This window comes from Crassostrea angulata, chromosome 3 (genome assembly GCF_025612915.1).
Source record: "Crassostrea angulata isolate pt1a10 chromosome 3, ASM2561291v2, whole genome shotgun sequence".
Taxonomy (NCBI): Eukaryota; Metazoa; Mollusca; class Bivalvia; order Ostreida; family Ostreidae; genus Magallana; species Magallana angulata.
Genome location: NC_069113.1, coordinates 41,760,933 through 41,785,771, shown reverse-complemented (window position 1 = coordinate 41,785,771; position 24,839 = coordinate 41,760,933). Strand labels below are relative to the sequence as shown.

At 33.3% G+C, this 24,839-nt stretch overlaps 1 protein-coding gene across 3 annotated transcripts; it reads right to left on the bottom strand.

Moving 5' to 3' along the window:
- Positions 1 to 311: 311 nt before the first annotated feature.
- On the bottom strand, positions 312 to 23,958 carry LOC128176620 (ADAMTS-like protein 4). 3 transcript variants are annotated; one of them, XM_052843070.1, is made up of 17 exons: positions 23,599 to 23,958; positions 13,363 to 13,438; positions 10,587 to 10,714; positions 10,372 to 10,423; positions 9,975 to 10,077; positions 7,899 to 8,029; positions 6,686 to 6,890; positions 6,297 to 6,478; positions 5,472 to 5,916; positions 5,151 to 5,283; positions 4,992 to 5,009; positions 4,431 to 4,638; positions 2,922 to 3,128; positions 2,189 to 2,362; positions 1,807 to 1,992; positions 1,302 to 1,452; positions 312 to 1,076 (listed from the first exon to the last, which is right to left on the bottom strand). In XM_052843070.1, exons 1-17 carry the CDS (start codon positions 23,610 to 23,612, stop codon positions 961 to 963), a joined length of 2,529 nt encoding a protein of 842 aa, XP_052699030.1. In that variant the 5' UTR covers positions 23,613 to 23,958; the 3' UTR covers positions 312 to 960. The 3 variants fall into 3 exon arrangements, with proteins under 3 accessions (XP_052699030.1, XP_052699029.1, XP_052699031.1); XM_052843069.1 differs by lacking the exon at positions 23,599 to 23,958 and adding an exon at positions 13,528 to 13,906; XM_052843071.1 differs by lacking the exons at positions 4,992 to 5,009; positions 23,599 to 23,958 and adding an exon at positions 13,528 to 13,894.
- Positions 23,959 to 24,839: the final 881 nt, after the last annotated feature.

Here is a 24,839-nt window from a genome sequence, read left to right as displayed (position 1 = left end):
AGCAACTATTTGTATATAAGTGTTTCGTTTAAAAGTTTCTTAAAAAATACACCAAATTGTCACTAAATTGAATTAATTAAGATATTTGTGAGTTTGTCAAATAATTCAATATCAGAAATAAGGGAAATGTTCCAGAAAGTAATCACTTAAAATAGTTCGTTCTGCTATAATCGCAGCTATCTGTTGTAAGAAAAGAATTTTTTGAAATTTTTCAATGTTCAGACTGTAAATTAACTCACAATCTATCATTCAGACAAAAGAAATCCTGTAGCAAAGTGCATGTTGCAGGCATTTATAAGATAAAAAAATGATTAAAAGATTTGATTCTGTTTATTGCCAAAAATTTATTATGACAGAATTAACAATAACTAAAGCTTTTTGTCAAAATATCACTGCATGATCAATAAAATGAAATAATATCACATAAGTAAGTAAATTAACAATCATTTAAGACTAAGAAATGTTGATACAAAGTTTCTTTTCAAAATGAGACAAATAACATTTATACAGTATATATGCAACCTATAAACAGAACTCTTGTTGAAAGACTTCTAATACATGAAAATACATGTATACAGAAACACACGGGAATACACTTCCACGTGTCAGATATAAGAAATAAATCATGATCTATTTATAGTTTACCAACAACTTACATTGTACCACCTATAGAATTAAGTCCAAAGGACAAAATTCTAAAATTCAAAACACTCCAACAAACTCTAGCTTCAAAAATATATATGATTCCAAATCATTTAATACTTGCAATTTTCCTTACAAGGATTTAAACATGTAGTATGTAGTAAGTTATAATTGGGTTATTATCTTTTTCTTTGTATCTTTTAAAGTATGTACCGTATATGAAATTGTCATTTGTAGTATAAAAACTACACATAAACCAAATGTATATACATACAGAAACACTATTTACAACAACAGTTAAACACGATCATATTGTCTTTAGGATTTCCACCTTGAACATGAGCTGCAGCAGACGTTCATATAAAACACGTGATCACACAAGTTTCTTCTCACCACTAAATTACATTTTGAATACCGATCCCGACATCCAGAATCTGTAGAAAATAATTTCTATCACATTATTTGTCTGTTTAACTTCAAAGCGATCTTATTTGGATGGTTGAAACGTTTGTATTTTATTAGTGTTGGTATCATGACATTGTTATGTTTGAAAACCCAGCAAAAATGTTCGTAACTTTTGGATACGATGATTTGAAATTACACCTTTGTTACAAAAATACGTGGGCCGTTTTATTTAAAAATCATTAAAAAAAACATACCTGAAACTGTTTGACTTGTACAGGGACTTTGCTTACATAATTCTACTTCAGTTGGTTTCTGTCGAATATCGCATTTGTTGCTAGGCACGCCATAAGTATCCAAGCATTGAATATCACGTGATTTACGACCCTTTCCACAAGTAACAGAACACTGAAAAAATTCAAATCTTTCTAATATTTTTAGCGATATGATGAAGTAGTACACATTATTTCAATCACATAAAGATATTAAGCATTATTAAAATGCAGCTTTTGACTTTTTACTAAAATACATGTACATAGTTTGTCGTTTCTTAATTGCAGTATAATAAATTCATAACCGTGTTCATTTCCTTGATCATTCATAAATTGCTATGTATTTTCCTTTTTTAAGCATGTAGCCTGAGTTTTAAGTTATCTAAAACATTCTACTGAATAATTTGAAATTGTTTCTGGTGCTAGTATCTCATTATTATCATATGCATTTTTTAACATTTAGTCAAGCTTGAGTTGGAACTTGACTCACCTCTCCCCAGTTAGACATGAACCATTGAGGACCGCAAGCTTGTTCGGACTGGCACGGTTTGACGTTTTCCGGTTTGTCTGACCATGTACAGCTGTAGTCGGAAACTATCGTAAACCTTCCGCTTCCGGTATTTTGTATACAGACCACATCTCTGTTCTGATAGCCACTACCGCAAGTAGCATTACACTATGAAAAACAGCAAAGTATACTTGGATGAAAAAAGGTTCACAAAGAGGAGACAATATTTGCATTACTACTAAAACGTTTTTGTTCAACCAAAAACAGGGATGCACTGTCTAATACTTTTTCTAAACAAAGATATTAGAACTACGTATAAAGATTCGCTGCTAATTGCAACATGTTATATTCTATCACTGTGTACCTTTTCCCACGGTCCGCTGAACCAAGTTCCGTAACAGGTGCGCCTAGATTGACAGGACCGTTCTGTGTCGGGCTTGTCACGCTGAAGGCAACTTCTTCTGGGGTCAGTGTTAGTGTTTGTTCCGTAGCATACAACTTCCCTGGTCTGCTTACCCTCTCCACATTCAACCGGACACTGCATAACAAAATAATAAAATATCTGTATATATTAAAGGAAATTGTAAAAAAAATTCAATCAGAATAAAAAAATTTAATTCCTTTTAAATTTGTTTTCACAAAGACGTTCCATAATACTGTATTTATCGAAACATATAATCCAAAAAATTTTATAATTTTACTTTTAAATTTTATAATATAATAATTTAATTCTGGTTGTAACGCACTTTCTGATTGGCTTAACAATTATTTTATATTGTATAAAGAATGTTGCCTACGTCATAGTAAGACTAACGTCAAAAACGTTTCAATACGCATGACGTTACGTTTGAATTTTGTACAATTTTACGTCATTTTAAAGGTCAAATGACTATTTTTATCGACAATGAAGAGTAAAAAAGTTTAATTAGAAGCAATGAATTCAATATTTATTAGTTTTATACAATATAAAATGGTTTGAAACAGTTTACGCCATTTTATAAACCGCTTCGCGGATTATAAAGCGTAAACTGTCCCAAACCATTTTATAAAAATTGAATTCAATCCGTAAATATTAACAATCATTATGAAGTACTTACGTCATTTCCCCATTCTGTGACGTACCAAGACTTCATGCTTACGTAAACAGACGACACAGTTTCTGTTCTACATTGGCCATAACTACAGTCTGACTTGTCTTCTGGTTTTTCAACTGGATCACAGAAGTCACTCAAGACACGTCTACCTTCCTGTGACATACACGTTACACTGCGCATGCGCTCTCCGCGTCCACATGTCACGGAGCACTAAAACCAAGTACATGAGAATAAATAAACCAAAACAGAAGTTGTCAACGCCAAGCACTGTGGAATCATTAAAACTCGTGGGGGCCAATGTTCGCGAATTGCTTAAATTTTACTGCTTCGTTGGAACGTAATTTTGGGTGTGCATAAGTTTACACCGACAATATATATATATATATATAGTAAAACACGCTTATAACGAAGTCCCAGGGACGGGCAATATTACTTCGTTATAAGCGTAATTCGTTATACCCGTCAAGTTTACAACATGAAATAGAGACTGTAAGCGTCAATTCATTATAAGCGTGTTTGCTATAACCGTGTTTTACTGTGTATATATATATATATATATATATATATATATATATATATATATATATATATAATCCATAATGAGTGAAAGGTGATATCACACAGTATTAATAATCAAAAAAGAAAAAGGAAATGAACAATTCCAAAGTTGTACGTTCACCTGAAGAAGGATGTAAATCCAGAAAGCGCTAGTGAATAGAAACTTTGGAACTGTTCATTTTCTTTTTCTTTTTTGATTATTAATACTATGTGATATCACCTTTCACTCATTATGGATTATATATATATATATATATATATATATATATATATATATATATATATATATATATATATATATATATATATATAACTTTACAATCCTAATTTATTAATTCGTGGAGGATGTTGAATCGTGGATGAGAGGTGCCTAAGAATTCCACGAAAATTGAGTCACCACGAAATGAAATGATTTTACCGTAACATATCAATTATGTGTGAATTCAGATATATAAATTCAGATTGGAGTGCATGCTTTAGTCCTACTTGTTTTTGAAAATCGATCTTTGGAGTGAGACGATATAATCCGAAAGGGGCGGCAATAGAATTATTAAGAAGTTTCTTTTTCGAACTACTAAACCATTAAAATTGATTGACTCGACGATGCGTTTACTTAAAATAGCAACCATGAGTTATATTCTATAGAATTTACTAGAATAAGTCAAGCAGCGTAACCTAAGCTCCATAAAAGTAGAAGGAATCGATCCTCTATTAACACTATCAACCATTCTAACCCACATGTACCTCCACATCAAACCTTTGATTCAAGAGATCAACGCTACACATCATAGCAGTCACAAGATATTGACATAAGAGTTAAATGTAATGATGGTAAGTCAAGAATTTTTTTCTTCGGTATAACTTTAATTAACATAACTCACATCTTATAGTAGGATGAGTTGACTTAAATTCTTCAAAATAAAATTATAGAGATTCCCCGCCCCCATCATTTACCTGTGACCATCTGCCGGACGCCCATTTATAACAAGGGACTGCCTGGCATGGTTGTGTTGTATTTGGTCGGTCCAGACCGAGGCAGTCATTGTCTACGACAGATATTAGGACATTGGGGGATATTTCGTGAACACACATCAACTTCCTAGTCTGTTGTCCGACACCACACGTGACACTGCAATCTGACCAATCAGAAGGCTGCCATCGACTGAAATTGATATGATATTACATGAAATAAGAATCAATAAATTATTTTTCTAAAGAAATGCTTATCTGTTTCTTTTTGTTCGTTAAACGGTTGATTCATAAAAAATAAGATAATTTTAAAAAGACCAGAAGTATTTAAAAAAAACTTATATGAATATGTAAAATGAGTAAATATTTCTTCTGCATTCATCAAATACACATGTAGTTTCACTACAAACCATATAGTTTATAATGAGACCAATAACCCTTTATATATGGGTGGTGTTTTGTAAACAGCATGCATGTGGCGAATATATAAATTATAATATTACAGTGATTGGTATATAAAAAACCCATTACATTTGGTAAACAAACCTCTTCACAAATCGTACTCTGAAAATTTTACAACGAACATATATTATCAATCTGAATCCCAACAATTAAGCAGCAAATCGTTAAAAAAGAAATAGCCCTTTGGTCATGATGGACTGAGAGACAACTGTATATTCAATTTTGATAGAAATATCTACTTACTGGTTTTCCCATTTCGGACAAGACTTCAATACACAGGGTTGTGAACCCAAAACAGGTTTTGTTGCCATTAAACAATTCTTTTCTTCCACTTTTGAATTTCCATAGAAACAATCCAAGAAAGGTTTCTTTGTACCTGAAATATTGATATAAACTTGGAATTCAGTCCCCAAAAAGAATCCTAATTCTTTCATTGATGTTTACAAGAAAATAGTAATACATGTATTTATTTTGATTGGCTAAAGTTGTGCGCTACTTCTTTATTTTCTAAATGATTTCAAACATTATTGTCCATTGTTACATGTATTTTAATATTATTCTGACCTTGACCGCAAGTTGCTGAGCATGGTGTATATCCGGTAACTTGCCATCGGAATCCATCGGAATTCGGTATAACGTTATCACCAATAGAAGAACCTATGTTAACATTGTCAGACTGTGTTTTAAAAAATGTTTTGGATTCCTTCAAAGCATCAGTTAAACCATTCGATCCTGTATTCTTTTTCTCCATGAATGTGAAGCTTTGCGTGTATCCTGGCATAGCACTGGGGGTGTTGGAGTGGTGATGACGATGATGATGACGTCGATGATTATGTGACGTAGTCTCGTTCTGAGAACTACTGTTATTTTGGGGTGCGGGATGGTGGTCAACATTGTGGCTTCCCCGGAAATCGTCCTCTACGATTATAGCCGCCTCGTGCGATGGCTCAGAACCATGCGGTACACTGAACTGGTAAAATATTCCTGGGTTGTGGCCAAAGGAAAGAACCTGCAATCAATAACCCAAAGAAAACGTTTCATTTTATTGAATGTACAAAAGTATTGAACTCATTTGTTTAACAAAATTGTTTATATTTCTTGTTTACCTAGCTATTAAATCTTGACTTTTTTCAATAAAGTTTGTTGTTGTATGTTAGGTGATTATATTCCGAATGCAGTTGCGTAAAATATTTTGTTTATTCGACACTCTATAGATGATATATTTATTAAAATTTTACTTGCATGATCATATAAAACGACTTGTTTTCTAAGTTAACTTTACCAATATTTGAAAAAAATGTTTTTAAATTCACATTTCGCTCATTTAGGTAACTATACCATTTATGCGCTTAAACAATCAAAAATGTCTTACACTATTATATACATTACCATTATGTCGATTGGTTCAGTGGTCGGACCTTTCGATAGGATACATTCTCCTGGACATTGGTTCAAATGTCTGCTGTTATACCGATGGTACCGGAAGACCGAGCCAGCTGCATCGTACTTCCCATCACGTGATAAACGCCGGTTACCGTTTATGAAATATCTGCCATTGGATATTCGCAATGCTGAAATCAGTGATTTTAAAAATCTTTATCTTTCAGTTTTCCAAACCAAAGAATTAATGTCTAAAAGATACACAAGAGGGATAAATTAAATTAATACAAGTTTATATTTTTTTTCAAGAAGGCATGTCTTGATATGACCCCAATGCAGGAAAGGGAGATGACTCCCACGTTTCTGACTAATCATAAATTGCACTTATATACACATACCGATGTAGTTCCTACTCTGACCCAGTTGCGTTATATTGATGCTAGTGGCACCAGCAGGCAGAGTGCCAACCTTATTGTAGCCGTATTCCAATTTCTTGGTCTCAAATACATCCTTTACAATACGGCACGTTGACCCGTCGCCATTGCAGACGCCACATAAATCAAGCGTTGTTTGAGAACCAACCACATCGTCACATCCAACTTCCTGGTAATAAGACAAAACTGTTTTAATAACAAAACAACAACAACAACAACAAAAAACCCAAACCAAAAACTACTTTGGAATAATGCTATAAGGCCCTGTCACGCTACAACGTTTTGGACATCTTAAACTGACATACAAAAACACGCTTGCACACACTAAATTAAAGCTTTATTGAAAATCAAAGGAAACCCAATTTAAAAGACATTTAGATCGTTTTATGCTATTATACATACACATGTAAAATATACTAGTACTTATTACACGAGTCACTTTCTTTCAATAAAAACATAACACCTACAAGCTTATTTTAGCTTCAGGAAAATGTTGACTAATGTGAACTGTATGCATCACTGTGCGTTAATTAGAACTTATAGAAAAGGCGTGCTAACAAAAGCCGAGTATTTTCTACACTTGAAGTTTTATTAATACACCTTCTTGGATACTTGTCTAGGGACATCGCCTCTCATAATTCTTCATCTCTTATCTTCACCAAGTAAAAGCGGAGTATTTTTTTTATATGACTATTAATACAACTTTGATACTTGTCTAAGGATATATAGCCTCTCATAATCCTCCATCGTTTAATCGTTGTCAAGTTCAAATAATTTGAAACCAGACACTTGGTGACACCCTACACGCAAGGAGTGAATACCAACGTTGTCAGTAGATAAGATATAAGTTACAATGATGTTACACGATTTCACAACGGTAGTCAACGTCTGTTATCATAACGTACGGTACGAGAGACGCTAATGTAACGGTAATTAACTTTGTTATCATTATTTATCACATCAAACTTACAACTTGAAATTGTTATGCATGAATAAAAAAAATGGTTTGCTCTTTTGACCACTACAACTTTTACCACAGTGACTGTTACGTACAGTACTTCAGCGTGCATGTGCGAAACTTGTTAAAAAGTTGAGCATTCGTTGTCCGCTAGCGTTAGCGTCGGCACACGTTGCTTAGCGTCGCAGTGTGACAGCCTCTGTTTGAATGATAACTTACGGTACAGACTCCCTCAAGACACACCGACCCCTGATTTGTATTACATAAAGCACCGTTTTGCGCATGCTCTGGAAATGTATTGTAGAAACCATATCTGTCTGCCCTGCACGTCAGGTCACAATCACCATCCCCTACAAAATAAACAAGAAAAAATGGCTTCTTCCATGGATAAAACAGATACATGTATAAAACTGCGAAACTTTAAACATTGTTTTATAGATATTAAAATGATGAAAGTGTTGATAAAAATCCCAGATTTTTTGGCCATCTAACTAATTTCAAAATTTGTACAGAAGAAAATACGTTGTTAATCGAGTTGTTTGTGTTTCTTTGCTTTTCCGAACTGTTTTAGTCTTACATTTATCTATCTAAAACATAGATGTTGACACCGATTCGTACAATCCCAAACTTGAGTAAACATCAACACACTGTTTCTCTGTTGAATGGTTCGTGCAGCGTTGTAAAAAAAAATCTCTATCAAAGAAATTCCTTTATACCACTCTCCATTCACAAAAGTGCATGTTATTGATAAAGACCACATTTTCGACAGATAATTCAGAAACATGGTTAACGTCAACAGAAGAAATCGTTTCAAAAACAAAATATCTTTGTTGACAGTTCCTTAAGGGTGTCCTATTTCCGAATGAACATTATGAAAAAGGATTTCAGCGCGCTCGATTTTTTTTTTTTGCGGTGACCGTTTAATTTGGAACAACGTTTTCCTTAGATCAAATTCTAGGAACAAAGGAGCGAGAGATTCTTTTCACATGCCAAAATGCATTTCTGTCACAATAACAAACATATGCTATGAATGTTGCTTATCTTTACTTGTGATCTCAAGTTGGGGTTTCTTTTAAAATTGCAATTCCATGTCTGCGTTTTTCACATTCTTGGTTGCATAATAGAAATGTCATATTTTTTACTTTGCCAACGGTATTTAAGGAGATGCGCAATTCAAAATGATTGGCCTTTTCACGAATTTCGATTTCACTTTCATTGTGACTATTCAAACTTTTTGAGCAAGTAGCAATGAATTTCTTTGCTCTTAGTTGTGAAAATTGGTTGAGATCAAATAAAAGTACGATATAAATTGTTGTTATTGCCAGATAAAAGGTCTATGTTTTGAGACAAACAGATATAACACTTTTCTTTAAGGCGAAAAACATACCGTAGTCAATATTATTAAAGTCAATATTATAAAATGACAATGATTATGTAATTGCGACTCATAAAAATCTTTATAGCGAGGTTTAAAATCGTTATTACCAGATGACCCATAATGCAGAAAAACTAACATGCTGTAATTTTGAAATAAAAAGTCGTAATTACGAGAAAAGTTAGGCATAAGTCGCATGTATCATTTGAATAGCGCCTTTTGTTGTGACTGAATTGGTTCAGGTTTAGAAAACTTGGCCTTATGTAACCTTATAGAACGTAAACATTTAAGGTGAGAGTTCGATACCACCAAAAATTTTAGGTCTTTTTCCTTTTTCCTTTGTATAAATTAGAATATTTAAACTGACTATAAAGGGCTACGCACTTGTGCTTTTGTAAAATTGTATCATATTGTTACGAAATTGATTTCAATGCAGAAAAAAACTTGAATGAAATTGTTTTTACGTTTAAAAGCATGGGCATCAACTTTTTCTTTTTTAAATTTAACCGTAATTGACCGTCAAAATATGTATTATTAAACATATGACAGTTAATTATAGAGTGTAATACAAATTCTTTGATGAAACATGCAATTTCTTCGACAAAAAAAAAATCAGAATGAAATTTGTCAGAATTCTTTAGACTCATTGGAGCCTTTGACGACCATTTCTTAATTTGTTTAGCTTTTTTCCTGTGCCTAGAGAATTTATTGTAAATATAAATGGAAACTCACTACTTTTTTAAAGATTACTAATACATAGCAGCTGAAACGTGTTATTCCTGGATGTTAATACTTTGAATTCTCTCTTGTACTTTCAGTTTCATGCATGCCATCCACATTATTTCGATCGATCAGATTTTTTTGGTTTTGCTTTCAGTATTCGACTTGTTATTTTTTCTCAATGAATAAATTTTCTTTACCTAAGTCGTACGGCTGCCATCTGTAGTTTCTGCCTCCGAACTTTTTCTCATTGTGCGCCGAACACTGCCGCTGTCGAAGTGTTTGCTGATCATGCGCGCACTCCTGGAAAATAATCAACTTGTGAATCTACCACTGATTTTATTTCATTGTTAAAATTTCAATGTATCATATATTAAAGTTTTAAGAAATTTTTTTTAGACCATAACTTTACAGTCATTGTGTAATTTTTTAGAAAGTCAAAACTAAACGAAATGGAATGGAAAATCTGAAACCAAATGTGAAGAGTTTTCTTTCCTATCATTTATCGCCATTAAGAAATTAACAAATGCTACTAAAACTTATAAAATCTGTTTATCTTTAGAGTAATTTCTTTTGGTCACCTGAATCATATTTTACCTGTCTGTTGCAGACTTTATATTCAATACTCTCTGATGTACATGCTCGTGTGCTGAAAAAAATAAACACAACGTTAAATTACTTGAACCATTCATTCTTCTTGCACATTTGCCTATGTAAGCAAAATAGTATTACGTACAGTCATCCAAAAAAATGGCGTATTGATTACTTTGATTATATGAGTACATATGAAGGTTAGAGAACTCCTTGCATACTTTTCTAGACACTCCCTGGTTCTTGAGGACACCCCGGTCCCACAGTCTGCGTTACAAGCTGACCACTCACTCCACGCGCTCCATCTGTCACGTGACTGACTCGACCTCGATCTGATGTGACGATTGGACTAAAAAACACAAATAACGTAAAAGTAAATTCAATTAAGAAAACTATTATTTTTGTTTGTTTGGGGGTTTGTTAGTTTTATTGTTGGCTGTTGTTTTCATTCATTTTGGGGGGGGGGGGGGTTCGGTCACGTTATTTTTACTTCGAAAAAATTGCTTTTTGGATGAGGGAAAGTGCTAGAACCTAGACACGTGAAAAAATTGCCAATACGACAATTATATGGCGATTTGCAATGAATTGTGAGCATACGTGAAGAAACATGTGAAATTCACTTACAATCGCGAATAATCCAAGTTTGTTTGCTATCCACAAGAAATGGAAAAATAAAAAAAATCGTTTGCATGTTTATATTTTTGTTGCATTTAGATGGGATTGCAAAAGAAGGAAAAGGTATTTTATTTTGGTTTTTCAAGATGCATCTATCAGTCTGGGAGTAATGCTTGTTAAATTTTACATATTTCGTAGTCTATGATTTACTTGTTTGCAACAATTACTGCTACGCCTAGCCTAAATTCCAAGAAATTTATAAAAATGCTGCATTTCAGAAAACTTATCTTTTTGTTGTGTTTGTAACTTAAGATTTGCAATATTAACCATCTGGTAAAATTCTAAATTACGGATACGTCTAGTTAACAAACGTGAATTTAAATACATGTATATATTTAGAGTGACCCTTTGCCTTTATGGCAACCCGTCTCTTTTATCGACAACGGTTTTAATATTATATTCATTAAAACACTCTTATCATTCTTCCCCCTCTCCGAAATAAAAAAAAACAACCCAAAATCGTGCAAATCCCGAAAATAAATTTCACTCGCAGGTGCAGTACCGTCCATACAATTAAACAAGGAATGTTTATATTTTTTCGTCTGAAACGGTTTAAATTAAAATGGGGAATTTCGCTGCAACTGAAGTCATTAACTTGGCGCTCAATTACTTTGTCAACGATAAAACCCAAACTAATTGCCAGGTTTACATCTCTTAATTTGAGGATTTGATCCAATGCTGGCGATAAAATTGAATCATTATTTCATTATTCTATTTTCTCATAGAACGTTTTCTAGCGTCACTGAGCCATTAAGTCGCTATAGGTATGTTGCGGTGTATATAAATTTTTCCCCATCTCTTGCAATTTAGAAGCACTGTGAAATACATTATACTCAAGGACTGATGGTTTGATAAATGAAGTTCTGTTCACATTTGAACGTTTTATGGCAAGATTTATTCGTCTTTAAATGACCGTTAAATAAAAGTTTCTTCTTGGAAGTAAAACTGTGAGGATGGCTCCTCTTGATTTCTGAACTTTAATTAAACACCTGGTTTTCAATGGTGTAGGTCAAACTTCAGGAATGATAAGATTTGATTCAGTTTTGTAAACTTATCCGAATTTCACTTTAAACTATGCAATTTCCTGCGTAATTGTCATCCTCTTGAAAACTGTAATTTTCGTGCTCACTAGGAAATTAAGCACAGTATGTGTTTGTATTTTTGTGAGAATCTGATGACTTAGATTACTAATGTATGTATTACTTTGTATTAAAAAACTAACACTCAATGAAAATGTATCATGTCTTTAAAAAACCTAATTCAGAAGCCTCATAAAATAACTGAAGTATGTAAAGGACAATTGATTATTGTTTAAATACTAGTAGATGAAATATCCTTTAGGCGACAACACGTATTTTAAAAGATTCAGTCAGTCTTAAAACACAGTAAGTCGTAACACAAAGTAATTGATTAATTTCGTAACATATTAGTTCCCCGGATATTGTATGGTATGAACATTGAAAATCGCTTCAGGGCGTGGGCGAAAGAAACCGAAATAGCAAAACATTATATAATGAACAGAAACAAAAATTTGTTCAAGAATTCTGTCACATTCTTCATATAATTTCAAGCTATGCAGATTGTGTTGACGATTTTTTTAATAGCATACTAATGCATGATGAAGTATGACTAGGGAGCAAGGTCAACAAAAGGTCAAGCAACAAAAACGTCATCAGATAGAGACAGAAGGAACTATCTACGGTATATACCGGTATATCGTCTGCTGCACACCGATGATTGATTGAACGACTGCACATTTTTATACACGACCGATAAAATAATAAGCCGTCATCTGCGATTGGAGAAGTGTCTTGTATACGAAGGCATGTTAACATGATAACACCAACTACGTGAGGTATTCAATCTCATCAAGATTGCTGTTTTATTTGAAGAACATGCATGTTAGTGTATGTATATCAGTTTTATTGCAAACACTCGAAGAAAGTTGAAAAAAAATTTGAAATGTACTAGAATTTTTGGTTTGAATGAATGTGTGTAGGATTTCAAACAGTATACGAAATTAAGATATCGTTCCACTTAACATTACTTGTTGAAACCAGATATTACGAGAAAAGATCATGAATTATACTCTCTTAATTTCACAGTCGGTACCGTTTAAGATACAATCATATCATTATTTCAGATTCAGTAAAATAAAGAGCCTCGAATCTACAGAAAAGCAAGAGCTATAATATAATGTTTTAATGTTGTACGTGGGCTAAAAGTGTTCCAATGTGTTTCTTTCTTCAGTCGATCGTTTAAATTAGAAATGTTCCCCATTAAACACTTAAATATCTTATCGACATTGTAAATAATCATTACCTCGTGTCTTCTGGAATATATGTCGGGAATTTGAACGAGGACTATTGCCACAAGCAGCACTGGTGCCGAAATACACCTGAAAAGACGAAACAGGGAGTTTATACAGAGACCGATAAAATATACGAATTTAAAAATATAATTACACATGCAGCAAACATTTCTTACCTGTTAAGTCTGACACTCATGTTGTCATTTTAATAAATGAAATTCACATTTCATATTCGAAAAAAAAAATCACAATAAAAAGTAAAAACCGGATAAACGTGAACTGTGTCCTTGGGCCACAGTTAACACCACAAATTATACATTTGTTTAGGATATCCGCAAAAATTCGATACTATGCTCAATACTTTCTATGCACTGGTATTTCCTTTCACAATTAATTACTCGCTTATTCGGATTTGTTACTTTTAAATGCAAGTGATTAAAAACCGTGTATTTACGGTTTGGTGGCTGTATATTATTTCGTTATAATTTTTTTTTTTTACAATTTCTTTTAATGTATGAATCCAATTGAAATGCGATCTTATTATGCAATTCGTATGTATGGAGCACCGAGTAACATTGGTATTGTCTTCTTAAAGACGTGGCTGCTTTTCTTTCAATTGCAGTCACCCTTAAAAGAACAGGACATTTAAGAAAAGAACAAGAAACTTCAATCTGATTATTCGGTAATAGCAAGTGGTACTTTAGAGCGTCAAAAAATCCTCTGCAGAACAGTGTCTTCAAATCTTTTCCGGAACCAATGCACAGCTATTGCACTTTTGTAGTTTCGGGACAAAAGCCACACTAATGCGTAATTTTGAAGTGTTTTGACGTGAGATAACGTGGGCTCTATCGGGTATTTGTATCATTTAAATATTTACATCTTTTTGCAATTTATTAACAACAGTCAATGCAAGTTTAACAGAGCACTTAATACAATGATCCATAATACTTATTATCATCGTGTCATCAAAATGCAAACAATGACACGTGATTACAAAAATATTAAATATTTGAATGAATTGATATTAGCTCGTGATAACGAAAATACATGCATTTCAATGATATATAGAGAATAATACATACCCTTTTTCATATCACAGCCAGTATAAGCCCGAAACTCCAATATCAGCCCAAGGGCCGAAGGCCCGAGGGATGATATTGGTCGAGGGCTGATACAGACTGTGATATGGAAAAAGGGTATCTATTATTATATTTATTACATACTTAGTGATAAAATTTAAAAAAAAAATCATCTTGAACAAATTGATTTTTAATATTATTTGAGAGAAGTCTGTACATGTATCTAATATAAATATGAGGTCTTTTTTTATCAAGATGTACATGTAGCTACAGAACCGGAATTTTCTCAGCTTTTAAAATTAACTGCTCCAAAACATTTACTAGCATTTTAAGATTTCAACTTCACTTAAAAATGTCGACTGTAACAAATGTTTTATTTTTCATCTGTAAACATGCTCAAATGCCGAAACGAAATAAAGGCAGAGGAATTCCGCAAGGGGTGTGATATATACGGATCCGTATCAGCCCTACAGGGCTGATGACCTGTATCAGCCCCGGAGTCCGATACGTGTTTTGTGATGTCATCTGTATCACATATGCACAAAAAACTGTATTTTTATTACTAAGTATGTAAAACAAAAATTGTTATCAAAAGACGTCTTATTCATCTTTGCAATTTTTACTCATTCAACACAAACACAACTTCTGCACAATCCATAACAAAGAAAATATGTACACAATGTTAAAACATATCGAGGGTGGATAAAAAAAATGCAAGTAGCATTCAGTAACATTTATTTAATATCTCTTATCAGCATCAAAACATGCCTAACAACAGCGGTTAACCCCCTCACAGGCGGCTTTTTCGATTCTTCACGCTGAGCCGATTACATTAGTTTGACCCTTATTGCTTGATAGTTTATCAAGAACTTTGATAGGGCACACAAGACTACAATGTTTTGTTTTTTGCTTTGCAGTGACTGAGAGATTTTAACAACAGACAAGACGCATTGTTATTATAATATAATTATTCCTTGCTTTGAATCTTTTTGACATTATCTGTGTTTGGTCTGGTAACCCTATTTTAAAAAGTTATTTTTATGTAGACATACGAACTAAAAACTTACATAATGAGACAAAACATAAAGAATATTAACATCGCCTCATTATCATTTATATGGAATGATATGAATTGGAGATGGATATCTGTTGTCATATCAGACAATGGATTCTTTTTTTGTGCTCGATATGATGCAATTTACATGTAGTCGGAGATTTTTTTTCTAAATGAAGATTGTGGGTTTTTTGCAGAGAGAGAGAGAGAGAGAGAGAGAGAGAGAGAGAGCTGGCATGTGATTAATTGTGATGGAAATCATAGTTTACTTTCATCTCATCAATTTTTTGGTGGTTTTTTTTGTTTAAAGTTGTCGAAAAGTGGAGAGCTTTCCTTTTAGTCATCCTATGAAGTTACAGCAGCTGGTGTTTAAATCTAAAAAATCTGGACAAAAAAAGGTTCATTAATTTTTTCTAAAGTGAATGTACATTTCAGAGGAGTTTTCGTCATATGGAAAGTATTTTTAAAATTTGTATTAGGACAATTTTCTTAATTGAAGATAAGAAGTCAATTAAGGCCATAAATTGCGGCAAAAAAGGCTGAAGTATTAGCCGAGTAATTGGCAACACTCTGGAAAAATTGGTAACAAGATTCTTGTGCACTTATGCTGCGTTGGCTGATAAACAAAGAAAATAATTCAGAGGTTTTGAAGAGAAACCACCAAGTTAATAATAATTATCCATTTTACCTTACAGTTATAGCCAGCAAAATGTCATCATGTATATCTATGACTGAAAATATTGCATCTGGAATTTTGCTGTTGCAAGAATTGCTGTTTTTTATTTCTGTTTTAGAATTCGTTTTTGTTGCCTAGCTACCTCTGATGGGACACAAATGTAATAAACAGGGTGAGACTTTTGTTTGAATATATCTCATTTTGCCAAAGGATGTAAACAGCAATGCACCGATCACGCCTGCCTACCTACATGCATGTAAGCAATTGTAATGGAGTGCTCCCTTGAAGCATTTTGAGGGGTAATTAATATTAGCTTTTCTCTGTTCCCCAAGCACTGTGTACTAGGCAAACTTGACTTATGTAATAGCTGGATTCAAACATTACTGTTCTGAGACAGTCATTGGAGCTATAAAATAAAAAACCAACAACATGCTGCCTTTGTGTACTTGGAGTAAAGAGAGCACAGGAGGAGCTTTTAACGTTTTTCTTTATCTCTTAGATTAAGTCATTTTATAATTATTCCACTAGTTTACGGAAAAAAGTAAACGAAATAGTCAATACACTGGGTTTTTTTAATAATTATTTTCATGGGATAAAAATGTTTGAATAAAAACACTTACCGAGAGACAATGGACATATTCTGGTGGTTTATTCATACCAATGTTTTTTTAAATTATTTCATTGCATCCATGAAATTACATTTTAAACCTGATTTGTAACAAAACAAAAAGTGTTTTTATGAAAGTATTGAAGTTTGTAAGTGAAAAATATATCGGCATTTTCTTGTGACCCATGAATAATCAACAAATCTCTACAGAAGGGATAATCCATTGAATAACATATCTTTGACTTTAAAGCTACGATAAATGTCCCTACAGTACACCATAGGTGTTGAGCATTTGGCAATACTCCGCCAGCGAAATCGTCTCTATAAGAGTAGTAGATTTTCGATCAGACTCTTAACAACAAACGATCTAACAACATTGACAGAGAAACGTACATATCTTATGGATATTATCTGGATGTTTTGCTAAATTGAATAAAATTCAATGATTTTATTTTACAACAAAAAGAAATCACGTCACCAGGCATGTTTTACAGTCGGGTAATAAAATATTTTTTTTAATTGTTAGAAAGAAAACTGTGAGTTAAAACAAACACGTGTCAAACCCAATCAAATGTAAGTGCGGTAGGCATGTCGGATCTGAAATTATTACGTACTGGATCAAGAGAGAGAACAGGATCTATGACAAGATGTCCGACATCGAGAGTGTGGTGGTAGCGAAGACGTCGACAACAATCGTCATAAGTAACGGAGAGACTGACACTAACGAGAGTAAAGCCGAGCAGCCATAGACAGGGGCCGCTTTGTAAAAAAAATTTCAAACAGAACAAAGGCTATCAAAGTTTTCGCCTTGAATTTTACCTCAAAGTGAATAATGACTTTTCACAGAAAGAAAGAAAAAATTGAAAGGAAAAAAGGCGGAGGGTATAGAAATAAATATTTTTTAAGTTGCAGAGGGCTGTCTAATGAATTTGGAGGGAAGGAGTGAGTTTTGGGTAATTTTATCTGTTAGTATTTGTTTTTAGGGAGAGAGGGAGTTCAAGTTAGCTACCTTAATATATGCATTATAAACTCATATTGATAAACATGTACATGTACAATATAGCATAATTTTACATTTATGTTAAGAACTAAACACGATCTCTTAACCGATATATTTCTGATATTCTCTTTTATTTAACTAAAATAAACAACACTTGCATATACTGCAAGCCATACGACGAACTCAAATGAATTAAAAAAAAATATCCTTGAATGAGAGTGTTTTCATCATGGCCTTGAACGCATAGCTTAAAGATTTTATCCGGGCGATAACGTAATTTGACTTACAATTATACGAATACCAGCTAGCATAAAAGATGGATGCCATTTTATTTGGTATAGTTGAACCTACTACTTAAAATTTTCAACTAGAATCAAGGACAAAATTATGTTAATATCAACTATAAAATTCTTTAAAGAATTGTTATGATAATTATATCAAATATGCGTTTATAAAGGGCTGTGGGTAAACCATTTATGAAACTGAACTTATTTTGTCTGACTATAAAAATATATATATTAAGACTTTAAAAAATGCTTTGAAAATTAAAAAAAGTTTCCTGTTCTGTATATCATTATCATCATTGACACACACTCTCACTAATACTTTTATTAATTCCTTTAACTTTTACCAACCACAATTGTCTTCAAAATTCATTAAAAGCCAAATAGCAGTTTTGATGGAAATCGTTTTACATTTACTTCAATTCATTTTTTTTTTTTTTGGAGGGGGAATTTGGGTTCAAAAATTGAAGTTAATCTACTGTATACCTTCGATTCACAAGATATAATGTGGACATCAAAACTGTCTTAAATGGTCAAACACTATATACTTTAGGTGGTTTTTATTTAGGTTCGTTTGTTTGATGTCATTTCGTTCAATCTTGCATGTGATTATACCATTCATTATACCTTATCAGTAAAAATATTGGAAAACATGCTTATATATTGTTACGGTAGTTCGATAGATTTTTGCAACGTGGAACGGCATACTCCAAAACCGGGCCTGGCCTGGCCTGGCCTGGCCCCATTGGCCTGGCCTGGCCTCAAAGTTGGCCTGGCCTCACTTTTGGCCTCAAAATTGGCCTGGCCCCAAATTTTGGCCTGGCCTCAAAAATTGGCCTGGCCTCAAATTTGGCCTCTACCAAAATTTTTGGCCTCAAATTATTTTTATATTTTCCTCATATATGATTTTATTGATTTTTTATTGATTTATTTTCAATGCACATTAAACATCCCACTTGGTGACTTTAGTGTCTTATAGTGATAGTTTTTTAAAAATAATAGTTACAATTGAAAATATAGTACTAACAATGCATATTTATGACTACGGGTATGTCGAGTAATCCACTCTAATAGATTTTTATTCAGTCTTTTTTTAATTCTTAATTAAGAAGTTAAGAATGTGATTTTGCCCTGTCATAGTATAACCATGGCATTATTATGCAATGTACTTAGATCAAAATGCTCTCAGGATCGGACAATATCTATGTAACCCTTTTACCAACGATTTGTTTGACAAGAAAAATAAAAGAAGAGACCAATATTTGTTCTAACATCAAAGGTCACAAATGTTTTGCTTTGTTCAGATTCTGATAATGACAATTCCGCATAGGATAAAAATTGTTTCCTAAATATACAAGCAATACATGCATTAAACTCTACTCTAGTCAGGAGGTGATGATAAATGACCATCACTGAGTCAAGCTATCAGAGGATGCAATGTTGCAGTCGTTCACAAATGCCTTTAATTTAAATAGACCACGTGAAATGTTAAATGACAGGAGAGGCAATGAATCTGACCCCAATGTAGCAAATTAGCGACAGAAAATGTTGATATCGAATTTCTGCTGGAGAGAGAAATTTGGGCTTGATCGGTGTTGACAGGTAATGCAAACAAACTGCATTACACAATGATAACGATTTAATGGTTTGTACCAGTTTACAAATATTTTGGATATCATTCAGGTCAGTCTCTTCTTTTAAATGGGAGATGGGTTGGGGGGGGGGGGGGTGGCGACTCTTAGTTTTATAGTTAATCGCTTTTGTATTGACATCATCTATTCCTTAACAATAGTAAGAGCAATGCTGTACATGCATGTCAAAGGTATTTTTTTGTGTTTAGACATTTGAACAATGGTCATATTTTTTCATATGATTATTCCTTAAATATTAAAAAAGCATTAAATTTTCAATTTTAAATTAAATCAATAAAAATTCAATCTAAGTCTAAGAAAATAAGAAAAAGAAAAAATTTTAAAATAAGAGGCCAAAAATTTTTGAAGAGGCCAAACTTAAGGCCAGGCCAAAATTTTGGGCCAGGTCAATTTTGAGGCCAAAAGTGAGGCCAGGCCAACTTTAAGGTCAGGCCAGGCCAATGGGGCCAGGCCAGGCCAGGTTTTAGAGTATGCCACGTGGAACAAATGCGAAATACTTAAAGATGACATTTCAGATGATGTATTTGATACCAAAACAAACATTGCTTGCTTAACAAGTAAGCACAGAAGACGTTCTGGTTTTTCAAGATTTCTAACATTTTATAGTGTTCTTACAAAATATTGTCTTAAGCTTAGGACTTTCAAAAATATTTTTTTAAAGAAAATGTTGTGATATAGTTGACAAATAAATTACCATCAGGTGTATTCTATATTCTCCTTTAAATCCATTCATTACTTTCCAAATGAAAGCTGAATACTATGATACTAGTAAATAACAACACATTGTGTGGAATTAGCAACGACACGCTGCAGCTATTTAATATTTGGCATATTAAATGTACACACACAAAATTATGGCACAAAGTTGGATCACATGATTTATCTATTTAATAAAACAATATTAATTCTGAAAATTTAAACTTTCCGCTGTACGTGTCGTCCTAAACTGGTATTTAACACCTGAGCAATTCTTTATATAGCCTTGCTAATAAACCGGTTCTTAAGAACCAGGTGACACAAACAGGTATTCGAATGAAAACCTTATATATCCGGATAATTAATTCATTATTATACCAAGTAGAAATTGATTTCTGTCTAATTCGTCCCTCAAACGAAAGAAATCATATGTTACTACACTTTAAAAAGTAATGGTTATTTGAATGTTTGATGACCGACATCCCGTCGGGATCATCTGATTATCGTGAAGATGCCATTTGTACATGTAAGAAAAAGGCTTCAAAGGTAAGTTAAACCTCTCTGGGCCCTTCGGCAGTAAGGGCTCCTGTCAAATTCATAAACGACACAGAATGTGTAGAAAAGATAATCTAAAGGCGCTTATGACAATAATGAAAATAAGCCTTGGGTTTCTTTTTTTATTGAAATATGAGTACTTATTTTCAACGGTTTCCTTTTATATCTATAATACGAATGAATGAAATTCGCTCAGTAAATATCTATTTGAATATAAGACCAGACAAATGCAAACTTTTACTTTGAATGTATATAAAATATTTTTATTTTAAAAAAAAACAATGAAATGTTTAATCAGAGACTTCTACAATGCAGTTCTGCAAGATTCTTGATTAATTTAAGGATTTTTAAATGCATTGCTAGTACCGACAATGCATTTCAAATATTAGTCACCTTAAATCTGGCACATACTGTATCATAATTGGACGATCTTAATGGTTTTTTCAACACGTTCCCCGTCTCTTGAGTAGAACGCCTACATTTGTCGTTAACATCAAATATGCATCTTTAGAACTTCACTGAAAGTAAACTTGCAACTCAAACTAACAATAGGAAAGTACTTTGAAAACAATCATATCCACCATAAGTGACTATAGAGATTCATACGTCTTGATGGTTAACAATTGAGCAAATCTTTAATCTTCATCTACATCTTTTCTTAATCTTACAAGATCTGAATAACTTGTGATATTTTTTCTTCAGAAAATTAAGTCCTCTACGTTCATAAGTCCATAAAGTATAACACCTTCACAGTCTTAAATTATGAACCACTCTAGACAAGCTATTTTCGTACATTTTACGATGACTCGACATCCGGGCACTATAGTATCTTAGAGAGCGTACTTACAGAAGTACTTTGAAAAAAAAAGTTTTAATCACAACCTTCATTATATATTTCAACTAGGATTAAATATTTAAACTATCTTTTTAGAAACAGATATAAAAATATTAAACACTCTCTCAAATCAAATATCAACTCTGTTATATTAACTCTGTTAAATCGACATATTGTATAATTCTGGCTATGTTCCGATTTGTCGTCATATCACGTTGTTCCTTTTACTTTACTTTATATCTTCATTATCCTCATTATTTCGGCGGCTTTTTTTCATTGTCATGCATTGTCTGCCTACAGAACCCATTATACGGAAGAAGAACCTGCCTGTCTTCCTTTGAATTTCCGTACAAACGCTGCAGATTTTGGCAGGGTGGCTGCCATCATCAAACTGTCACAACACATCGCCGTGAACATTGCATACATTTTGGTAATGCAATAAGCACACTTCGTGTTCGAATATTCTGACAACACGTGGGACGGTTATAAATATAGAACCTTCTTGGCTCGAAATGAGGCTGAAAGTCTGGTGTCACTAACCGATTCGACGATTGAAAAAGAAACCTCGATTGACGAATATGGTTCTTGTTCCGTCTTAAACCTTTAAAAATGATACAGAGTACCTAAGTGTACCAGCTGTATAAATCTAATTTTTTCTTAACTCTACGCATGATACAAAATACATTTTCTTCAAATTGCAAGTCTGTCAGAGAGTCTTTTGACTTATTTCAGGGTGTTTTTGATTCAAATCGCTCTTGTCATTTTAAACGATTTTAGTAAGAATATAGACATATGAATGTTCGTGTGGAGTAATTAAAATACTTAAGCATTTAATACCTATAATTAAAACAAGCATTTTATTTATGAACTTCCAGAATACCGGATCGCTTTCGTTAATTTCCATTCATCTGTTATACGATCTAAGGCTAGTATATTCCATAGCAAAAGAGGTCAACGTCTGGATATTTCCTTATCTCAGACTTCCACAAGAAAGCACAATTTCTCGCAAACTTTTAAGTTCAATGTGTACTATTATCATTTAATCGGTTTAACATTAAAGCAGAGGGAAAGCATGTTTTAGATGTTGTCGTGAATACACACACAGATGAAGGGGTGGCTACATGGAAGTTTCTCCAGCGATTTGTGGGGGTTTGCTGAATTAATACGAAATGTTAAAACTATTTTCACAGCGGGTCGTAATCACGCAAAGATTTTCTATATCAGGAGGGCATTAGATGTTGGAAATGAATATTTACGATATGAATGTGGAAAAAGAATGTTTATTACTTTGCAGAATGCCATTGGCCTAGTAAAATCATGGGCGAATCTATGGTCTTGATCTATATAATTCTGCTTGTTTTGTCACAATCAATTTTGAAAAAAAAAATCTTAGTTTTAGACCTCAAGAAATAAGACAAATGAACAGGGCGTTCCGACTATAATCACACATTTAGAGAGAAAAAATCACCCCCTAGAGAATATCTCCTTTTCAAAATTGAGATTAACGAATTGAGAAATGACAAAAATGTGGTAAATTACGACTTTGCAGAGGGGAGACATTTTGTTCTGCGTTGAAGAAATACACAAGGTTATTTAGTAGAAATAAATGTGTTCAAAGTTAAAGCGTGGTCCTTAGCCTGTGATATCAATTGCAGACATCGGGAACGTCTTTTCAGATTGGAGACAAGCATGAACATCCACTCAATACCACACGACATATCGACTGGTATCAATTTTCGTAAATTTAAAGATAACAAACTAAACTAGCAGGTATGGCAAATTAACATGCGACAGTCGAATAGTTCTTACCTCATAAACTTCATGGTTTCCCTGTCAACTTCGTTGTCTATTCCGTATGAGTTAGAAAATTTATTTCATTAAATAATCAAAGTTACAATTCCTCATTAATAAATTCACTATTTTCATAAAATTGAAATGAAAAATATCCAGAGATTGATTTTCCTCACACGGAACTTAAAATATTTTTCTTGTGTCTTTTTGGCCTACAATTAATTTCATTATTTCAAATATTGTCCCTTCTGCAGAAATCGCTTAACAAACCATGCTGCATCAATAAAGGAGCTAGCGATTACTGAGAAATCTTTCACCGTCTCATGCAGCGTTTAATTTGCACCGCGTAGGAGAAGAGGGGAAGAAAAAAAAACCTCAGATTTTTACACGCTTCATGCTTGACGGTCCGTGTAATTTGTCAAAGGGCATATATCAGACATAAAGAGACGACCCAATACATCGTTCACAAAGGGAATACCTATACTGGGTTGTTCCGTGCATCATTTGGGGAAAATTGTCTGCCGGATAAGCCTCTCTTTGATGGATGCGGGGCAGGATTTCAATGTTAACCCCCTGAAGTAATGGGTTTGGCTTCTGTCTGTGGCCTGTGCTTGCACCTGTGGGGTATTTGTTTCAATTAACTGACAATTCGAGTCATTAAGTAAGAATCTGGACACTGTTGTTTTGTATGTACCGAATTGATCTTATTGGGTTAGGATATGATGAGGAAAAACAGAGAGAGAGAGAGAGAGAGAGAGAGAGAGAGAGAGAGAGAGAGAGATCTGTCACATTTAAGAATAACTGTAGAGTATTTAAGGTATACTACATAGTAAATTTTATAATGAGGCAGTCCGTTTTCTACTCTCAAGACTCTGAGACTCTCGGTGCACTCACATCTTTGGCGTTATTTAAACAATAAAATGTTTTCTTTGGTGATTCATTCGGGATATGAAGGTAGCGACATTGAAGGAAAAATACATAACCCGCTAACGCGGGTTATGTAAATTTTTCCTGCAATGATCGCTACCTTCATAACCCGCATGAATCATCAAAGAAAGCATTTTATTGTTTATATTAACATCTTTCTTTAACTAATAAATAAACTGATTATAAAAAGTTAGTAAAATTCCCTAAATTACTGTTAATGTACAAAAGTACGTTAGCTAAAAGAAACAGCCAAATCGTCTCCTGTGAGACTCTGAGTCTGGCATCGTCATAATTATTTCGTGCAGTCCGGGGTTTTATTAAGGTCGCTGTAG